General features: G+C 53.1%; 1 protein-coding gene across 3 annotated transcripts in view; it reads left to right on the forward strand.

Moving 5' to 3' along the window:
* The window catches only part of POR (cytochrome p450 oxidoreductase), a 72,113-nt gene that overhangs the window by 47,466 nt on the left and 2,897 nt on the right, over positions 1 to 21,750 (forward strand). For all 3 annotated transcript variants that reach the window (XM_045204623.2, XM_045204624.2, XM_024571695.3), the window contains 8 exons: positions 11,321 to 11,369; positions 15,582 to 15,710; positions 17,439 to 17,588; positions 18,173 to 18,297; positions 18,706 to 18,795; positions 19,102 to 19,200; positions 20,265 to 20,381; positions 20,477 to 20,595. In XM_045204623.2, coding sequence (XP_045060558.2) covers positions 11,321 to 11,369; positions 15,582 to 15,710; positions 17,439 to 17,588; positions 18,173 to 18,297; positions 18,706 to 18,795; positions 19,102 to 19,200; positions 20,265 to 20,381; positions 20,477 to 20,595 — 878 coding nt within the window. The remainder of the gene's footprint in view (positions 1 to 11,320; positions 11,370 to 15,581; positions 15,711 to 17,438; positions 17,589 to 18,172; positions 18,298 to 18,705; positions 18,796 to 19,101; positions 19,201 to 20,264; positions 20,382 to 20,476; positions 20,596 to 21,750) is intronic.

Genomic DNA, 21,750 nt, shown 5'->3' on the forward strand with positions numbered 1-21,750 from the left:
GGGCAAAATGGGTAAATTTCTAGAAGCATCCAATCTTCCAAAATTGATCAGGAAGAAGCAGAAAACCTGAATGGACTGGTAACAACTAGGGATATCGAAGCAGTAATTAACAGACTCTTGGCACACAAAAGCCCTGGGCCAAATGGCTTCACAAGCGAATTTTACCAAACATGCAAAGAAGAACTAACACCTATGTTTCTCAAACTATTCCAAAAATAATTCAAGAGGGAAGATTCCCAAACTCTTTTTTTCAAAGCCAATATTATCGTATTTCCAAAACCAGGTAAAGACACAAGAAAGAAAGAAAATTAGAAGGCATTTGAACATAGATGCTAAAATCCTCAACAAAATATTAGCAAACTGGACCCAACAATACATTAAAAAGATCATACATCATGATCTAGTAGGATTTATTCCAGGGATGCAGGGATGGTACAACATTCGCAAATCAATAAACGTGATACTGGTCTTTTCCTGGGAATTAGATCCCTTGACGCTCTTAGAAAACAAGAGAGGGAGATGTCTCCACGCTGCGGGATTGTGGCCTGCACGGTGAGGCCCTGGCTCTTCCTTAGGCAGAAGTGGATACTGTTTGACTTAGGACAATATATGCAGCCAGCAAAGCGCCACCTTAAGGTGGAAGAATACATTACTCCTGAAAAGTTCAAATACTGGGAATAAGTAGGAAATGAACTTGGATTTCATTATACTGCGAGAGGCTCTCTGGTGCGGTCTTCATATAAAGCAGGTGAATTTTTCCTGAAAAATTTAGTGGCTAACAGAAAAACAAAAGCCCTCTAACACTTAACAACACATTCAAGATCACAGGAATTTTTAAAACCTGATTCCATTTGCTACCCGAGATGGGGGCCAAATGCCTGTATTTCACTGGATGATCCTAATCTTTTGTTTTAAGAAAAATGCCAATAAGCTGTGCATATTTAATGATAGTTATGTATTGGCCTTTTAGCGTGTCTTTTTGTCCCGTAAACAGTTGCTTGCTGTGATATAATCATAAAACATCTTTGTAATTACAGTATAATTTTAAAAATACATTAAAGACTTCTAGAAAACCTTAAAAAATAAATGTGATACTGCACATAAAATGAAAGACAAAAATCACACGATCATATCAATAGATGCAGTAAAAGTATTTTATAAAATCCAGCACTGTTTATGATAAAAAAAAAAAAAACATTTAGCAAAGTAGGGATAGAGGAAACATACCTCAACATAATAAAGCCCCTGGGAATAAAAACCCTGGCCCACTTCACAAGCTGGGAAGGATTCAACGAAATAAAACATAAAGCTCCTTGAATACTCGCTGACATACAGTAGTAGGCCCGCAGCACGTAGTAGTTCCATTCCCCATTTTTGTCTTTGACCTGTGGCCTCCCACACCTGCCTTGACCTCCACCTGCCAAAGGCCCACTGGCCAGGAGGCAGCTTCCGCACTGCTCTCCCATCAGTGGAGAGAGCTGCTGTTTTTTTATCTAAGCTCCGGCAAACCACTTTGTTTTCATGAATGGCTGCTCTTCCAAACCAATAGCTTTCTGCCCCGAAGTTCTGGGCCTGCATTGCCCGCGGTAGAGAAGCCTGGGCCTGCTCACTGGGGCCTCACAGTCACGGTGTGCCCTGTGCCGGCCAGCCTGCTGCACGGCTCTGCAGCCATTGTGTGCCGGTCTCAGCTCTCTTCCGCTCTCAGACTACAGGGATCTGCTCCCCTGGGGCTGGGAGACCTGCACGCTGGGCTGTGGAAGGGAGCTGTTCAGAAGCAGCTGACCCCTGTGTCGCCGAGGGCAGGGGAAAGTCCCAGAAGAAGTCAGTTCTGCCGGGCAGAAAATTAAATTTGAGTTGCCGTTCTCTGAAATCCTTCTGCGTGTTGCACGGCACTGGAAACAAATGAATCACACCAGGACGTCTCGGTTCATCTCTGTCCAAGCGACGCAGTGCTTTTTGTCCACCCTCCCTCTCGTCTTTCCCACACAGCGGGCTCCAGCTGACTTCTGAAGCCTGAACCAGAGAGAGTTCTGCTCCCAATTTAAGAGTGGAGAGCCCTAATTGGAACCTTTTGTGCTTCATTCCGGGGCTGCATGGTCTCTGGGCTCGGAGCCTGGGCCAGCTGAGGCCTCTTGTGTTGGGCTGTTTATACTTGGGTTCTTTGAAGGGGGTGCTCCTTAAGACGAAACATCTCAGCAGCAAAACGCAGTGACCACTTTGCTGGGTAGTCCCCGCACCGCGCGTTGGGAGGGAACGAAGTGATGGTTTCACAGTGCACAGTGTGCTCCCAAGTGACATGGGCTAAGACTAGTGTCCTAGGCTCTGTGTGGCCCACAGTTTTTTTCATGGGGAGGAAGATGGGGACCAGATCTAATTTAATAGGATCCTGAGGCTCCCTGGTAGCAGGATCAGTTCAGCTTCCTTTATGGAGAGATGGCCCTGCCATAGCAACCTGCCTTCTAGTGTCTAGAAGAGCCTTATTCAGCCCCCATGACTTCCTTTTATTTTATTTTTTTTCCCAAATGAGAAAGGGGGAGGATGTGGGGAGAAAGAGGTCTGATGTAAACAGTTTCCAAGGAGACCCGATTTGGGGTTGGGAAGGTTTTCTCCTTCCCTTGGTCCATACTGAAGGAGGGGGGGTGTGCCCAAACGCAGGGGATCACGGGAGGTCTCAGCCCGGAGTCCTGGTTCCTCCCTGCTGGAGCTGCCAGATGTGTCAGCGTTCCCAGGCTTGTGGGGACGGGCGCACGGAGGGCCTCAGCCGAGATTCCAAGAGGACTTTGGGGTACCCAGGAGCACTTTCAGAGTTAACGAACCCAGCCAACTCTGTGTAGAGGATGGACAGACCCCGACTTCCTAGCTGCTGGCTCCCTGCCCGTTTCCAGGAGAGAGCAATAACCTGCCTTCTTCCTTAAGTCCTGGAGCTGGGAGCGAGAAACCATGGGGTGCGCGTACTCATCTCCGCAGGACGAGCCCACCCCGAAAAGGTCAGTTCCAAACAGTGTCCCTGGCAGCAGGCTGTGTCAGTGCCCCTCTGGCTGAGGGACACGTGACACCTGTACTTGAATGAGGATGTAACTTCTTCCTGGGCACGGATGCCCCGAAGGCATGAAGAGGGTGCTGTGTAGAGTTGACCAGCAAAGTTGGGGGCAAACGCCGGGGGGCTTGGCTGGGCAGGGGCACTTCTGGCCCCTTTGGTCCCGGATGTGCAGGCTGCATTTTTCTGCTTCTGAAGGACAGGATGTGGACTGGAAGCCAGGAAGGCCCAGTCACTGACTCCGCGGCCGTGTGCAAGTTTCAGTGCGAAGCTGTCAGGTGGGGTGAGGCCGGTGGAGGGCACTCAGGTGTGGAGCAGCGTGGGCTGAGCAGCAGGGCCTGCGGCGGGCAGGTGCCCGGCATGCCAGGTGTAACTAACTAGTAAGAACGTCGGGAAACTGCACATGTTGGGGCGCTCACTAAAGGCATGAGATCTTCCGCAGTCCTCTCGGGTTTCTTTTTTCCTCTCTTGGCTTCGGTCTGCCCGGGGTCTCTGGAAGCCTCCCTGGAGCTAAGGGGAAAGGGCGGGAGTGTTCTTCTTTTCCCCAGGGCTGGCCTTCAGAGGTGCTCATGCTTCTTGGGAGAACCCTCCACGGGGGGGACAGGCAGGGCTAGCCATCTTGCCCGCCTCTGATGTTCCCAGCCAGACCTGCCTGGATGGCTCCCCTCTGCTCCCGGAGCTGCCAGCCTGGGACGCCCTCCCTGTGCAGCTGCTTCAGGAGGCCACACAGAGGCCCTCCTCCCCACAAACTCCCGGCTGTCAGTGCCGAGCTGAGCTCCCCACCAGCCACATGGGCCTCATCTGGGAGCCCATCTGCGGCCAGTTCCCATGGCTTTCTCTCCTGGGAGCCGTTTCGTCTCTGAAACTAGAGCTCGGCTCTTCTGAGAGGCCTTTCCTGGTTTTTCCACTCATGGCGCCTGCTCCCTCTGCAGCCCTGTGGCCTGGGCCATCTGATCCACCCATTTGGTCTTAGCACAGGCCACTCTGGGCCGTAGAAAACACGGTGACCAAACAGCCTCATTCTTCTAAAGAATGCCCTCTTTATCCCTGAGAGGTAACCAAGTCCCAGGGGCTGCGCAGGGCACTGGGGGGCCGCAGAGGCCAGGATTCAGTGTTCTCAATAAGGGGACTCTCCGGCCTTGAGAGGCCATGACTTGTCACAGGCTCATTTGGTGGCAGAACCAGGATTTGAACTGAGTCTCTGCTCCTGGTGTACGGCCCCTCCCATCCCTCCATGATTCTCCCCGACCTGGTGGTGGGCCCTTGGAAGGCAGAGGCTGCCTCGTTCAGTCTCACGCCTGCAGTGCTGGCTGCCCGTGGCGCTGGCACGGTGCCTGCCCACCCCAGGCTGCCATGCGAGCCCTGTAGACGGAGGAGCGCCCCGCATTCAGTGGGCCCCCGGGTGCGTCTTGTCCCTTTCTTCACAAGCCTGCACGCCCACCTTCTCCCAGATGTAGCTTCTGTGGAAGCCTCCGTCATTTCAGAAGAAACAGGAGGTGGCTTTTCAGCTGCTGTCAGGCCCTCTCAGGTGGGCAGGCCGTCTCAGGCCCCCCGCCAGCCTGCTGCTGGGCAGAGGACTCAGGGCTGACCGCCTGAGAAGCTGACAGAAAAGCGGCGCGCTCAGGGCTGGGCACGGCCAGTTGCTGCCTTGCCCCTATTTTCGACATTGAGTTGCCCCCGACCTTTTTAAATTATAAAATGTATTTTTAGTTGTCAAAATAGTGTGAAAAACAGAAAAATTAGAAAACGACAGAAATCATCTCACCTGTTATCCTAAACCTTCGCTATTCTGTCACGATGCTGGTGATTTCCTGTGACGAATTAATAGTGCGCACTCCATGTTTTGAGGACACGGACGCTTGTTTTCCCTCCGCCTGTCCCACACAATATCCTGGGGGAGCGGGAGCGTGAGGGAAGGTGTGTGTATTACCTTGGCGTCTCTCCGGGCTCTGCCCTGTCACGCTGCGTTTCTGCCGTGACCGGCAGCGGCTGAGAACTTGAGGAAGAAGAGGTCCGTGTGAGTGAGCATTCCAAACCTCACGCCCGGCCCTTTCTGGGGTCAACTAAATGCACGCACTTTGTTTTCATTTTTCAATTGAGGTAAAATTAAAATTCACACCCCTTAAACTTCACCATATGAACCATTTTAAAGTGGACAATCTCACGGCTTTTACTGTAATCCCAGATTGTACAACCATCCTCATGATCCGCTCAGAACGTTTCCAGCCCTGGCCGGATAGCTCAGTTGGTTAGAGCATCGTCCTGATAGGCCGATTTTGTTGCGGGTTTGATCCCTGGTCAGGGCACACACAAGAAGCCACCAATGGATACATAAATGGGTCGACCAACAAATTCATGTTTCTCTCTCTTTCTGCCATCCTCTCTCTCTAAAAATCAGTAGATTAAATTTTAAAACATTTTTATTACCTCAAAGAGAAACACTGTTCCTATTAAGTCATTCGCCCCGCCCCCAGCCCCTGGCACCCCTCTGTATGGATTTACCTGTTCTGCGCATGTCATATAAATGGAAATTGCATTTAGTTTTGTATCTGCTTTCTTCCTCGTGATGTTTAATCAGACCTTTGTCTAGGTTGCTGACAGTTCTCTTAACCGTCAGTTTGGATCTCCGTTCGATTCGTGTTTAACAGGTAATGCATTCTCATGATTCGGGGAGCGGGAGGAACACAGTGGCAGAACGCACGTCGCCGTGCGCCTCGCTTTCTGTGTCTGACCGCATCTTGGCGAGCAGGCCGTATCAGAACGGAGACGGACGCGTAGTGCTCTAGCTCAGGCTGCACGTAAACTGAAGGGGGAGTGAAGATGTGGCTGCTGGCGGCTGGACGGGGACAGAAGCTGGACATGTAGGGAAGATGTCCGACACAAGACCCCTTGGAGTTCGGACTGGAGCTGGGAATAGGAAGAGAAAGGGGGCGGGCCGAGGGCCTCCCTTCCTGATATTTCCCTGGCCCTGCTCATGTTGGGGTGGGCCTGCCCTGGGGGTGCTGGAGTAATGGGGAGTCAGAGGGAGGGCCCCTCTGGGTTTCTGTGAGGATAGGCCATCAGTGGCCGGGAAAGCCCAGGCAGGTGGCCCCCCCGCTGCCCCTCTCCCGGCCCCTTGAGGGGCTGCTGCACTGACAAGGCCTCCTGGACAGAGGGGACCAGCCGAGCGTCCCAGTCAGGCGCCGGGTGCTGCCCCCATAGGACCCACACGGGATGTTATTTAACTCTGAGGCTCTGCAGGCAGCCCGCCATTTTATACTAAATAGGTTAGTAGGTCCTAACAGTCCTGGACCCACTAACCCAGTGAAAACCAGTGGGGGCATCAACGTGAAACTTCTGTCGTCCACAAACTTACGGGTCCAAGCAGCTTTGCAGAGGCATTCTTAACAGAAGCCTTCACTTAGTAAGTTTTCCTGCGCACTCCAGGCCTCTAGTCCTGCAGAACATCACTTCTGTGCTCTTGGGACATGCTCGCGTGTGCCTCCTGGCACTGCAGTCTTTGGGCGCCTCTCTGCGCCCTGGAGGATGGAGGGGAATTGCCTTGGAATCAGGCTGGGATTGGTCCTTGCCCAGCCACTGGCTGAGCAGAGGGCGGGGCACAAGTGCTGCCATCGAGCCTCTGCCAGCCGTGCATGAAATGGGTATTCAGTCCCCCCTGTATTGCCTTTGGGGGTGGGCTGCTTTGTGGTATGGGCTTTCTGGGTGTGATCTTGGGTCACCTCCCCTGAGACCCCACAGTTCTAACATATCGCCCCACGGCCGAAATGTCTGGTTGCACACTTACCCCCGGCCAGCCTTTCGGACCAGCAGGTGGACCCGTGGCTGGCGGGCTAAAGGCAGAAGGGAGCCACTGAGCTCTAGACAGCCTCCAGAGAGCCTCAGTGAGGGAAGAGGAAAAGGGGAGGCTCTGCACCCTCCCCGAGGCCCGCCCAGCTCTCCTGGTCCCAGTTCAGCCCACCTCACCCCAGGCACAGCCTCCTTTGGGCCCCTTCACACCTCGTTGAGTCCCTTTCTGCCCTGCTCGATGGTATCCACCCCAGTATCCACCCCAGCCACGTTTCATGGAAACGGCACAGCTGCTCCGCTGGACTTGTCTGAATTGCAAATTGGAATAATCTTAGCCACTTGCTGAAAGGATTTGCTAAATAAATACAAGGGGGGCCCAAAAATCCCCTGGAATTTATTTACAAAATATTGTGTATTCTTAAGTGTTTAAACTTCAGTCACCTTCAAAGTACTCAGTATTCGATGCAATACACCTATTGAGACTTTTGCCACTGCTCAAAACAGGCTTGAACTTGTCGGTGTTGATGCCTTTGAGTGCTTCAGCTGTTTGTTTAACCTCTTCCACAGCAAAGTGTTTCCCTTTGAGGCATTTTTTCATCAGGGAAACAAAAAAAAGTCGCTCAGGGTAAGATCTGGTGAATAGGGATGGTGGGGCACGGGGCTCATGCCGTTTTTGGTCAAAAACTGCTAAACACTCAGGCTGTGTGGGCAGGTGTGCTCATAAATCACCCATTATGAAATGGGCAAACACGTTGAAAGAGTCTTCAAAAAAATTCACTGAAGCCAAATGCAGCCTCTTACAACAACACCAGCTGGTACACTGATGCAGATGGGTTCCTAGAACATTCACCTAGCAGGGGAAGCCTGTACTACAAGGGGCCCACCCTCTAGAAGGTAATTCTAGGGTTTTTTTGGGGGGGTTCCCCCCCTCGTAAATGGCACGAATGTGGATGCCAGCCATCAGCTAACTTTTGAAAAACTGTGGGAATACTCAGCACCTGCCTGCACATACCTGCTGTCACTCTGTACCACAAGCTTTTGTGTGAGCTTGGTGGTGCCCTCTGGCAGCCCAGACCCGTGCTGTTGGTGTGCTCCGGCAGCAGAGATGGCCCGGCGAGTGGCCAGAACTCCCTTCCCAGGGACAGCCCTATATGATGGAGCCTGCCTAGCGCTGGATGCTCTCCTGGGTCCTTTATATCCTTCTTTACATTTGATCTTTGCAAAAACCTCTGCAGTAGGATTGGTTATCCCCATTTAGTGGAGGAGCAATGAATGCCTGGTTCAAGTTCTCTCAGCTGTGAATTGGCAGGCTAGGAATCGCACTCGCGTCTGCCTGGCTCCAGAGCCCCTGCCTGGCCTTCTCCACCTTGTTGCCTCCACACCTGCCCGGGAATAAATACAAACTTTTTATTGAAATGTAGTATCTGCAGAAAGGTACATGCAGATCGGTGATTCTCGCCATGTGAACAAGTACTCACCACCTAGATCGAAGAGCAGGTCATCCCCAGCCCCCAGGAGGCTCCCTGCCGCCCCTGCCCACTCTCCCCGCACCTTAGTTTTGACGGTTTGGGGACTTTATATGATGAAGTCGTACGCGTGCACTCTTCTCTCTGGCGTAATTCACTCAGCATCGGGGGTGTGAGGCTCATCACATCAGTGTGTGCAGTGATCACCTTTTTCCTTGCTGCAGCGGAAAATGTTGCAGTGTAGAAATGCACCACGGTTAGTTCGTTCGTTCTGCTGATGGACGGTAGGGTCGTCCCCTGCGGGGGCTCGCGTGCAAGAGCACTCCCTGTGTGTCTCTGGGTGCATGGGTGCAAATGCACTCCAGTAGGTCTATACCAAAGGGTGAGTTGCTGGGTTATAGAAGATACTGTCAAACAGCCTTCCAAAGTAGAAGTGCCATACTGCCCGCGCCCCCCCACCCTGCCCAGCGTGTGGGGGTTCTAGCTGCTCCACAGCTTCACCTGGGCACGAATGGTGAGCACCTTTCCATAGGGTTTTTTGACTGCCAAGGTACTCTTTTTAAGAAAGTGCCTGCGCAAGTCTTTTGACAATTTTTCTGTTGGATTATGATTTCTTATATTCTCAACCCAAGCATGTTCTTTGTCAGATGTACTTTTTTTGCAAATATCTTCTGTTTTTCCCACCTTGCTGATTAGGCCTCAAAGTCCCTGGAAAGGCTCACTTGGCTTCTTTAGATGGCCTTGCGGGCCTGGGGGCAAGGAAAAAGAGAAGGAAAAGGACAGGAAATTGCCCTGGCTGGTGTGGCTCCGTGGATTAATCACCAGCCTGTGAACCAAAGAGTCACTGGTTCTATTCCCAGTCAGGGCACATGCCTGGGTTGTGGGCCAGGTCAGGTCTCCAATAGGGGGTGTATGAGAGGCAACCACACATTGATGTTTCTCTCCCTCTCTGTCTCCCTCTCTTCCCCTCTGTCTAAAATAAGTAAATGAAATCTTTAAAAGAAAAGGACAGGAAATGGACCAGGAGGACCGGAGGCTGCCTGCAGGGAGGTAGGGAGTGCACAGAGGAGCCCGAGGCTGTGCCGGACCCAGCAGTGGTGCTGCTGTCTGAGGGGATAGCGCCCAGTTAGGGCTCTGGAAAGTGCCAGGATGACAATGAAGGTGACGATGAAATGTGGCCCCAGTGCAGGGAAGGGGCAGGAAGGCATGGGGTTGCTTAGGAATCCCAGGGGAATTGGAACTGTTAGGTCTTAGGGCAGGACAGGAATCTTTTGGTGAAGGCGTGTGACCAGGGCTCTCTGAGTGGAGGTGACGGCCCCACAGAATCTCAGGGCTGTCGTGGAGAGGGTGGTGTGTGGCGGGGGGGAATCGGGCAAGGCTGGGACAGATTCTGAAGGGACTTGTGTACCCCTATCCTGTGGGTTGTGGGAGCCACTCAGGGTTTTAGAGTGCGGCAGGCAGCAGCACAGTCAAGCCCGTGTTTAGGAGACCCCGGGTGCTCTGTGAGGCAGGGATTGGAGGTGAGGAAATGTTACAGAGCAAGAGGGGGGGGTGGTTCCTGATAAATTATTACAGAAAGGATTCCCCCTTTCTGTCTCTGGACGTTCCTTCCCCCCACGCCCATCTGCTAGGTTCGCAATGCCCGCCGCCAGACGAAAGACGTCTCTCAATGCCAGAGACTGGTGAAAAGGAAAGGAATTGTTTATTTAAAAGTTACACAAACTTAGAATAATGACCTAATGTCTTCAATAAGATACTAAAGTCCTCTAGAATACCCACAGATGCACAGTCCTTCCCTCTCCCTGTGCCCAGTCCGGGGTACCGTGTCTCAGGAAAAGAAGTACAAGTCCGTGATTCAGGCTCCCGGCACCATCAGCTGTGTGGCTGCTGCAATCTCCAGTTAATCCAAAGCCGTGTGGCACCTTCTCATGGCCCACCAGCAAGAGTCCTCTCTCCCCTTTCTCTATGGCTGCAAAGTCTCTCCTGCTGCCTAAGCCGCGTGGCAAGAAGAAGCACTCCAAAACCTCGTGGTCCTCTCTACTCTCCTTCAGAACCACGTGGTCCTTTTCCCCACTTCAGAACCACATGGACCTCTATCTATCTACTTGCTTCAGAGCCTCGTGGTTCTCCCATTTACTTCAGAGCCGCGTGGTCTACTCCTTCCTTCAGAGCCGCATGGTCTCCTCCCCATTTACTTTGGAGCCGCGTGGTCTCCTCTTTTCTCCCCCAAAACCTTGTGGTCCTCCTCCCTTCTATGGTTGCCGCGCCTAGGTTTAAATCCCAGCACCCATCTTCCTTTGCAGCCCCATTTCCGACTCCTCCTACAGTCAGCTACACCTGCCAGCATCCCCGTATTCTTCCAGCTTTACTGGGCTGCTATAGTAAGTCTGGGCAGGTGTGGCCCCATGGCATGGAGCCAGTCATCTCCAAGCTCTCACGCAGGCCCTGTAACCAGGGGGAGTTGCTTCCCAGTCCCATCTTGGGTAGAAGCCACTCCCATCTCCCTGGCTCAAAGCAGGGCCACAGCTATTTAACATATCCATGAAACCAGTTAAAGGTTATAGATATGTTAAATGACTGCCAGGGGTTAGCTACAAAGCTGTTGCTACCCAAAACAGCTCTGAATGGCCCTGTTCCATGTGTCCCATCCCCCCTGGCTCAGGCCTGTAGGGGTGAGGACATCCTATACACATTTTTCTAATGTTTCCTGGACACCCCGAGTCCTGGACCCTATTACAAATCCCTTCTTTGGGCCCTCCTCTTGGCTGCACCCTGCTTCAGAAAGGCCGTGGGGACCATTGCCTATGGATGCTGAGGGAGGGGGAAGTGAGGTCCTTGGCCGTTCTTTGTTCTCTGGGGTTAGGGGTCCTGGCTCTGCTGAGTGTCAGTGTCTCCAGAGGTCTGGCATTCACTGTGAGGGAGTGGGGAGGAGGCCTGGCAGCCCTGGCCCTGGACCAGAGGCAGCTGCTGGCGTACTCACTGGAGATGCTGCCACAAGCATCCGTGCCCATCTGACGCTTTTGTCTTTCAGGACCACCTCTGTCAAAGACAGCAGCTTCGTGGAAAAGATGAAGAAGACGGTGAGTTTGCTCTCTGAGTTTGGCTGTGGCCAGCAAGTCTTGGCCCTGGGGGTGCTTAGGGGAGTCCAGCAGGGGGCCAGCTGCACTGGACAGGAAAGAGCGGGTAGGCACCCAGGCCAGCTCTCTCACGTGTGCATTCTCGTCGTACCAAAGCCCCAAAGCTGCGCTGCTGTTGCTGGGGCAGCTTACTTTGTTTTTTTGAATATTTACTTCTTGAACAGACTGTAAGAATAAACGGTCCCTGTAGCTCCGGATGCCGTCCTGCATCCTCCCTCCCGTCCAGGCTCCGTCCACGAGCGAATGTAAGCCTCCCACGGCGGCGCTCACAGCACGGCTTCAGTGCTGTCTCTGTTTTCATTTAATTTTTAATTGTGTGGAAAGTGCCACATTCACATGGTTAAAATCCACAACTGTTTCATGGAAAGCCTCTCTGGTTCCTGCCACTCATCACCACTGTTCTTAGTATTTTATGGGTCCTTCTAGAGCTCCTTTGTGCACATACAAAAACACAGAGACTTTTATTTTATACTTTCTTAAAGCAAAAATGGCATAGTATACAGGATCTCTCCAGAAAAAGTCCAGCCATTGTTAATATAACAAGAACAGTTTGCACGACATCCATGTATCCTGGCAGCCAAAGAGAGTGGACTGGGCATGTGCATGAACAATGATGACTTCACTGGACTAGTCAGTGGGGTGGTAGACGCCGTTGAGTGAGCATGTGTACTGTGTGGCCGTCACATTCAAAATGACCAAGCGAATACAGCAACGAATCTGTATAAAGTTTCGCATTAAGCTTGAAATTCCTCTGTGGAAACCATTGGGATGATTCAGAAGGCCGCGGCTATGGGCAACTGGTGATCGGCAGCTTCATCACGGCAGCGCGCCTGCTCATGCATCACGTCTCATGCAGAGTTTTTTGGTGAAATGTCAAATCACCCAGGTGACTCAGCCCCCCTACAGCCTAGATTTGGTGCCCTGCGACTTCTGGCTTTTCCCAAAACTAAAATCACCTTTGAAAGGGAAGAGATTTCAGACCATCATTGAGATTCAGGAAAATACAACAGGGCAGCTGATAGCCATTGGGAGAACTGTGTGAGGTCCCAAGGTGCCTACTTTGAAGGGGACTGAGGCGTCATTGTCCTATGTACAATGTTTCTTGTATCTTCCTCAATAAATGTCTCTATTTTACATATTACATGGCTGGGTACCTTCTGGACAGACCTCGTGTACACTGTTGTAGGCCATGCTAACTTCATGATACATCTTGGAGATCCTTCCATAGCAAGTCAAAGCCACCTTCCTCATTCTTTATTGTAGCAGCACCATGATTCCATTATGGGACTGTGAAGTGTTCTGTGTCTTTAATCACTACTGTTGATGGGTACTTGGAATATTTCTAATCTTAAGATGCTGCTGTGACTACATAGATCAATTTGCATGTTTGCAAATACAGTCATACCTCGGTACTCATTGGCTTCAGAACTCGTCACACCCCGTATTCATTGCATTTTGATGAGAAAAAAAATGTTTCCGCCCTCGGCGCTTGCTTGGGACTCGTCACGCTTGCTAGAACTTGCATGAGCCCTGACACCGCCCCGCAAGAGAAGATGCTTCATCATCACATACTTAGCAGTTTTGGCACTTGCCATGCGTTCTGGACCAAATTAAAGCCGAGGGCCAAGGTACCACAGTACAATAAGATCCCTGAAGTGAAATTATTGAATCAGAAGGTATATGCAATTGTAATTGCGTTAGAAGCTGCCAAGTACCCCCACCCCACGGAAGTCACACCAGGGCACACTTATTAGCAGGCGCAAGAAAACCTACCAGTTCCTCACAGCTTTGCAGCAGTTGGTTATCACAGTTTGGGGTTTGCTAGTTTTCTAGGTTTAAAAAAAAAAAAAAGCCATCTTTGTGTAGTTCTAATTTGCATTTTTCTTATGAATGAGGTTAAACAGATTTTCATATGTTACAATGGCATTTGTTTTTTCTTTTTTTTTTTTTTTTAAATAGATTCTCTGTTCAAACATTTTGCCCAATTTTCTGTCAGGATTGATCCTTCTTGAGGAACTGCTTAAAATTTTTAGGGAGATTTACCCCTGTCTGTGATATGAGTTAAAAACGCTTTTCCTAGTTAATAGTTTGCTTTGACTTGGTTTATTTTTGCCATTTAAATGTTACTCAGTGCATTCTTCTTTCTGTGACTTACAGACTTCGAGTTTTCGTTTGGAAGGGATAAAGGGTTCTGTCATGCTTTCTCCTAGGACTTTTATGGTTTCATTACTCATATTTAGAATTCAGTCCGTGGGGCTGCACCCTGGCATTAGCTCTGCGGTACGGACCCAGCACTGCTTTGTTTTACAGCCGGAATTCCACGTGACAGATCCCCTGGCTTTATCATGTGCATAATCCCCATGAGTTCTGGGGTCTATTTCCATATTTTCCTATTCCGATACTTTGGCCTAGCTGTCTGGGTATGCGCAATATCATACTGTTTTAATTATTGAGGTTTTATACCTTATTTTAGTATCTGGCCGTGCTAGGCACTTCCCACCGCTTCTCAGCACTCCCATTTTCAGTTTTCCTGGCTCTTATTTCAGATGTATTTATTTATTTTGGGTAACAGTTTTATTGAGACGTAACTCACATTCCATACAGTTCACCCATTTAAAGTATACACTTTTAGTGTTTTTAGTATATTCACAGAGTCATGCAAACCACCACCACAGTTAATTTTGGAACATTTTCATCATCCCCAAAAGAAGCCCCATCCCATTAACAGTCACTGCCCACTCACTCCCCAGGCCCCACCCTTGGCCCTCAGCAACTGTTAATCTACTCTGTCTCCCTCTGGGTTTGCCTGTCCCGGCCACTTCATGTCAATGGAATCACTCACTCGGTGGCCTTTTGCGTTGGCGTCTCTCATCTGGCAGAATGTCCTCAAGGTTCGCCTGTGTGTGGCGCGTGTCTGCGCTTCATCCCTTTTTACGGCCAGACGATGCTCCTGTGGATGGAGTCATAATTATTTTTCCACGGGACTTTTAGTCAGTTTATTGAGGGGAAAAGAGAGCTGTTAAAGGTTTTATTAGGATCATCTTACATTTCTGTGTTCATGTAAGGAGAACTGGCATCTCGTGTGCTGAGTTCTCCTCTCCAAAATCAGAGCACCTCTCTCCATTTGGTTGGGTCCTTTATCACTTGATAGCTTCTTATGTGTTTCGTACAAGGTTTATTCCTAGGCACTTAATATATTTTGATTCTACCATAAATATTTAGCTACTATTTTATATCCTCTTTGGTTCCCTTAACTTGAAACATTTTCTCCTTTATTCAGTAGTTTTTATAGTGATTAGTTTAAAATACTTTTTCAAATGATTTGTAGAAAACTCAGGAAACATAGTATGAGAACACTTTAAACCAATTGTAATCCATATGTTTTATTTTGTCCTCTGTACCTGTGTCCGTTGGGGCTGGGTGCAAAAACCAGAGACCCCCTAGGGGTGTGGGGCCCTGGGTACCACTAAGAGAAACCTCACATCCACATACAAGGACCAGAAGATGGCCTGTGCCTCACTTCCGTCTTCCAGATCTCGAAAAGCACATCCGGTTGGCTGAATGTCATTTGCTGCATTCCTAGCTGCTGGGAAATCTGGGGGACAGAGTTGGGACTCTTTCAGCAGCTGCTGTGGAGGGCACAGTAGGAGGGTGGATGGAGACGAATGTGTGGGCCAGCCCACGCGGTGCTTCCCTACTGCCTGCATTTGCGTCAGTGTGTATTGTTTTCACAGTCACCCGGAAAAACCCACCCGTAGCCCCCAGAGACTTGTGCTGTGTTTCTTGCCAGTCTTTCTTGTGTGTGTGTGTGTATGTATATGAAGAAAACATACATATATACACACACGGTCATCAGTTTTTAACTGAGCATTCTGTTGTGTCTTTTGCATGTCGTTTAAATATCCATCCAAAGTGTGACCTTGAGTGGCTATGTAAGAATACCTTGATGGCTGGAGCCGCCTCTGCCCCCGGCTGCCATGGGAGCTGTGGCAGGGAGGTCCTAGCTCCGGCGTGACTTAGCAGGGACTTGAAGCAGGAAGAGGGTGCTCTTGAGATGCCCCACCCACCTGGCCTGCCCCTGGGGTCATCTGGAGTCTCTAGTGATGCCTGTGCTTCTTGGCCATGCACTGACCCCGCGTGTCTGGCCTTCCCTAGGGCAGGAACATCATCGTGTTCTATGGCTCCCAGACGGGGACCGCCGAGGAGTTTGCCAACCGCTTGTCCAAGGACGCCCACCGCTACGGGATGCGGGGCATGGCAGCAGACCCCGAGGAGTATGACTTGGTGAGCTCTCGCCACGCCCTGGCTCTTCCTCCCAGCTCTTCCAGCAGCAGGAAGGAAGGCAACTCTGCATCCTTGAAATGCTTAAAGGGCTGAATTAGCCAAAGGGACAGGCAGGAGTGGATGTTTCCTGTTCTTTGTAGGAACAGGCAGGTGGCCCTTGGTTTTAAACGGTGAAGGAAGGAGACTTGACTCGGGGTGGTGAACACACAGTACAACGTACAGATGATGGATTGTGGAATTGTGCACCTGACACCTATATCATTTTATTAACCAGTGTCACTGCAATATTCAGTTTTTTAAAAACGCACACCTGCCCGGGTGTGTGTGTGTGAGCTCCCAGCGGTGCTCGCACTCGCCGCCCGTGCTCTCCACGCTGTGGGCTTTACCAGTACTGGGTGGGTGCTTGCGGAAGGGGGTTGGGCGCGGCTTTAAAAATGAGAGGTCTCAGCAGGTCATGAGAGGACCTGTTTCCATCCCCACACCACACCCCACCCCCAAACTGCTGTGGCAGGGGAGCGGGTTGGGGGAATCCGGGCTCTGATCCTGCGCTGCCGTGACTGCCCGTGTGAGCCTGGGGGAGCCGCTGCCCCTGCGGGCCTTTCTTGTCTCATAACACAGATGAGGGGTACAGGATGGGCCGTCTCTGGGAACCTTTCTGCTGGGCTTTGAAATGAGGCCATAAACTCCTGTGTTTGGGCCAGAGCAGGAGCAGGGACAGGGCTGGAGGGAAGAGTGCAGCTTGCGGAGGGGCCTGGAGAACCTGAAAATTGGGAAAGGCCCTGTTTGGAGTTCCTCCCCGTCCCCTCCTCCGCTCACTCCTTTGTGCTGCCACAGATTGTGCTGCCACAGAACTGACTTCTGCACAGCTGCCTCAGCCTGTTTCCTCCTGGGCTGTGGGGCAGGCTTGCCTTGCTCACTCTCCTCCTAGATGGGCTCCTTTTCCTTATTCCCCTCACGAGGTTGCAGCTCTGCAAAGCACAAGAAACTTCCAGCAGCATGCTTGCCTGTTTCAGGGTCAGGAGAGCTAATGACAGCAAGGCCAGCTGCCCTGGGTAGAAGCAGTGGATGGAGAAGGGAGAGCCAATCCTTAGGTGCTCAGGAGGGAAGGAGGCTGGCATCGAGCAGCTGGCATCTTCTCAGGACCAGCTGGTCCTGAGAAGAAGCCCCCAGGGAGCTGCCTTCCTGCTTCTCCCCAGGCGGGGTCATTGCCACTCATGGCCCGGCTGCTCCTGCAGCTCCGGCAGCTCCAGCAGCTCTGGCAACGTAACAAATGTTCTTTCCTTCGGAACCATGCTCTCCCAAGTGCCAGCTGCCCCGCTCATGCCACTCCACCTCCCGAAACAACCGCCCCCCATCTACTCCACGCCCTGCCTTCGGTCCTGGGGACAGGCACCAACCACTACTGTCTGTCTCCAGACCCGGGTTTGGAGTTGGTGAACAGTCAGCTAGGAATTAGTGGGAGCCTAGGCCCTACTGGGCTCCAGGGTCTTGGAGGGACACTGAGGTTTACTGTGTTGCCCCAGGGCTAATGCACAGGACACCGCGTTCTAAGTGCCAGCTGGCAGCCTGGAACCCAGGCTGTTTGTGCCTGTGAGTGCCCTTTCCTCTGTAAAGCCACCCCCTCCATTCAACCTTTGACTCACTTGTCTGTACCCCAGGAGGTACACACCTGACCTAGAGTGGCTGAGTCATGGCCGCTGGGCCCGGGCCCTGCCCTTGTCTCCCCAGGCTGACCTGGGCAGCCTGCCAGAGATCGAGAACTCCCTGGCAGTGTTCTGCATGGCCACCTACGGCGAGGGCGACCCCACGGACAACGCTCAGGACTTCTACGACTGGCTGCAGGAGACAGATGTGGACCTCTCTGGGGTCAAGTATGCGGTGAGTCACTCCGTCTTTCCCCCAGTGGCTCCTTGTGGGCTCCCAGGTGGCAGCGTGCGGCACCTCCCCGGACCTCTGGCCCCCCATGTCTAAGGGGTCTCGCCTCAGTCTGATCAGTGAAGGCAGGCCGAGGTGTCTGGACGGGGCTGGGGGAGGGCGGTGGGGAGCTCGTGGCAGGGAGCCCTGGGGAAGGCTGCTACTCATGGGACAGTAGGACAACCCCCTCTTCCACCCTAGACCCCAGCAGTAAGAGCGCTTCTCCCCCACGTCCCCAGCCCTGCTTTGCTCCACGGGGCATTTGTTGCTGGAGCTAAAGACGAGGAGGGTGTGGCAGGATGTCCAAGATTCAGCTAGGCAGGAAGAGCCCAGTGGGGTGGGTGAATTGCCCACGCTTGCCACCCAGGGTTGAGGCTTAGAGGCTGGCTGTGGAGGGGACCCTGGGCTGCAGGTCACCAAAACAAAGCCACTTCCAGGGGCCAAAGGTGGCTCACCTCACAGCGCTGCCTAGTGGCTTAACCATCCCTGCAGAGAAACCCACCCCTGACTGCTGGCCGGGCCTCTGACCCACTCCTCTGTCCACACAGGTGTTTGGCCTTGGGAACAAGACCTATGAGCACTTCAATGCCATGGGCAAGTATGTGGACAAGCGGCTGGAGCAGCTTGGTGCCCAGCGGATCTTTGAGCTGGGAATGGGTGACGATGACGGGAAGTGAGTGCTCCAAACCCAGCCTTTCGTGCTGGGCCTCCCCTCCCTGGGACCCCCGAGCCCCAGCTGTCAGGTGTCAGGGGCCCTCAGGGCCCGGGGTAGGCTGTGGCACAGGGGCGGAGTGCAAAGCCATGGTGTCTGCTGAAACTCCATGTCACACGGGGAAGGGAGTCGCCCACCCCCAGCCCCCACTGAGTGGGCCTTCCTTGCTTTTCCCCACCCTTGTTTAGCGCAGAAACTAGACACTTCTGGGAGCCTTGGGTTACATCTCTGGGCGCGCCAACTCAAAAGGAGCCCTCGAGCTCTTGGGGACACTGGGGAGAGGGTGCAGACTTTGGGGAAGCCAGCCCATTGCAGTCACATTGCCATGGTTGGTGGCCTGGGGCCTGGCTCAGTACCTCTTCTCCCCAGCCTGGAGGAGGATTTCATCACATGGCGAGAGCAGTTTTGGCCGGCCGTGTGTGAGCACTTTGGGGTGGAGGCCACCGGAGAAGAGTCCAGGTGAGCGCATGAGCCGTAGGTGCAGCTGGGGGCTGAGGCTGGGTGCCTTCTGCAGCAGGGGACCGGACTTGGTGGGCTGCAGGGGGACTCGAGGAAGAGGCTGGTAGAAGCTCGGTCAGACACTAGAGGGTCCTAGGTCCCAGGTTGAGGTGTTGGGCTTTGCCTGAAGTGACAGGCCTTTGCCCATCTCCTGTCAGTTTCACTCCCTGCAGCAGCCTCCATTCTCTCTTGGGACTGACCCTGCAGCCCCTAGTTTCCCCCCAACCCCGCCAGCGCCCTGCCTCACCCTCCATCTCCCCTTTTCAGCATTCGCCAGTATGAGCTTGTGGTCCACACAGACATAGACATGGCCAAGGTGTACGCGGGTGAGATGGGCCGCCTGAAGAGCTACGAGCACCAGAAACCGTGAGTGGGAAGCATGGTTGGGGGCGGGCCCCTCGGCCCTGGGCACGCCCCTCTCTCAGGCGCCTGGGGACGGGGAAACAGCTGTAGTCCCGTGTACCCCTGCAGGGTGGCCTTTAGCATCGTCCAGAAGTGAGCATGGATGGGGGTCCCCACCTCCACTTCACAGGAGGGTACAGGGCCCAGAGCAGAGAGACGGGAGGCTGCTTTGTGCTCAGGGCCCTCGGGACCCCTCCCCATCCCAGGGCCCCTCAGCCCATGACATAGCCCTGAGAGATGGGCACTTGCTCAGTTTGTACTTAATTTGCTCAGATATTTTGCTCTGTAAATATCCTGGGGTGGGGGGTGCATACCAGTTCCTGAACCAGGACACGGCAAGTTCTAGGTTGAACTTTGGCAGAAGGGCATGCTTTCTTAAATTCCGCCTCAATATTTGGACTTTTTGCCCCAAAATATGACCCTCTCTTGGGCCCCTGCTTTGCCCTATACCCGGGTGCTGCCAGATTCCTGCCGGAGCCCCCCAAGAATGCCCTCCCTGTGCGTCCGGGGTTCATTCAGGAGGGGCGGCGCTGCTCCCGCCGCCCTGCCAGAGGCCCACCGTCACAGGAGGCCCCACCGTGTGGGTGACTTTACAGAGGAAAGTTCACCTCCTCTTTGTGTTGTAGCCCAGGACACGTCAGGTGAGACTCTGCTCCACACCGTCACTTGGGGACGCAAGCACCTCCGTCTTGGGGAGCCGCCTTCAAGGGCCTAGTCCTCCTTTGCATTCAGCTCACCGATGGGTTCACAGTGTGGAGGGTCTCCCTGATTTTGAGGGCTCGGCCTCAGTTTCCATATCTGTACACGGAGACACGATAGCCTAGCTCTGCCGATGTCGTGGGCTGTCAGGAGCACAGCCTGAGGTCAGGCTGGGAAACCCGTGACATAACTGGAGAGGTTTCCTCGTGGCCCTTGGAGGCCGGCTCTGAGGTTCCCAGTGTTCTGTGAAACCAGAAGTATCCCTCTAGGGCAGGGACATTCAGTTCAAACACCTGGCCAGTCACTGAGCTGCTCTCCTCCCCACCCAGCCCCTTTGATGCCAAGAACCCATTCTTAGCTGTCGTCACCACCAACCGGAAGCTGAACCAGGGAACCGAGAGACACCTCATGCACCTGGAATTAGACATCTCAGATTCAAAAATCAGGTACCAGCTCCCCGTGTCCTGCTGCTTCACTCTGGGCCTCCAAACCTGGCTCCATGGCCTCCATCCTCCCCCTGAACCTTACGTCTCCCCCGCAGGTACGAATCTGGTGACCATGTAGCTGTTTACCCAGCCAATGACTCTGCCCTGGTCAACCAGATTGGCGAGATTCTGGGTGCCGACCTGGATGTCATCATATCCTTGAACAACCTCGATGGTGAGTTCTGGAATCCAGGCCACCCCCCTGGCCTGCCTGGGCCTGAGGCGGCCAGCAGGAAATGGGTCCCTTGGCAAGGCCCATAGGTTGAGGGGCTTAGGCCTGAAGTCCTGGTGCCCAAGAGGACCCTCACTCCTGAGGTGCCATGGTTATTGGTCCTGCAGCAGACTTGGGGGGTGGGGAGCAGAGCAGCTATGGGGTCTGGCTTCTACTGTGGGGTTCCCTCCATCGCCTCTCTGGCATAGTTCTTTGAGGGAAGGAGGGGTGCCTAACCAGCCCCCGTGTCCTGTGGGGCAGAGGGAACTACAGGCTAGGGCCCTTGTCCCTCAGCCTGGCTCTACCAGGCCTGGCCACTGAGGGCCTGCGGCTGCCCTCTCCTAGCACCAGGGTCTTCATCTCCGCACCTGCAAATTTGGGGATCAGAGTCAGCCACCCCCCAACAACCCTCTGGGTCCATTCAGGGTGCTTGGAGTGCAAGAGGCGCTAAACGCGGTGCAGGGTTTTCCCAGAGTCTCAAACGACTGGCTTCGGCCTCTTGCTCTGACCCCTTGGACGCCCCGCTGACTACTCACACAGGGCCCAGCTCTCCCTGGCGCCGCCCCTCTCACTCCTGCCCTCAGTCACCTAGCCTAGCTGCTCCTCCTCACCAGCTCCAGAGTCAGCCCTTTAAAGGAACAGCACAGAAGGGAGTTGATTTATGTCAATTATGATTGGTTACGATAGCAGTGGAGGCACAGTGAACAGGCACTGGGTCCATCTCTGTCCTGTGGGGCGTGACCCTGCACCATCAGAGGTGGCGCCCTGCCGGGGAAGGTTGCAGTGTGCTTACTGTCCCCGCGGGAGAATCCACACCTCTGCTGGCGGCCCTTCACTGCTGAGAGCTGCTCAGAAAGAGGTGCAGAGGCTCAGAAGCCCCCGAGGCAGACGTGTAGCGCTGGAAGAGATGCACTCACACCCGCCCCTCGAATGTGAAGCCTGAGCCCTGTTTCCAGGCTCGGCACAGAGGGCCCTGGTGCTGGGAACACCTAGCTATTTGGTCCGTCAGCACAAGGATGTTCAGTTTGGGAAAACCCGTTAAGCTAACTCGTGTACTTCATGTAGGTTATACTTCAGCATAAACCCCTCCAAAAAATAGGCCCAGACCCTAAATGCCGA

Source organism: Desmodus rotundus, chromosome 1 (assembly GCF_022682495.2).
Source record: "Desmodus rotundus isolate HL8 chromosome 1, HLdesRot8A.1, whole genome shotgun sequence".
In the NCBI taxonomy this organism is placed as follows: domain Eukaryota; kingdom Metazoa; phylum Chordata; class Mammalia; order Chiroptera; family Phyllostomidae; genus Desmodus; species Desmodus rotundus.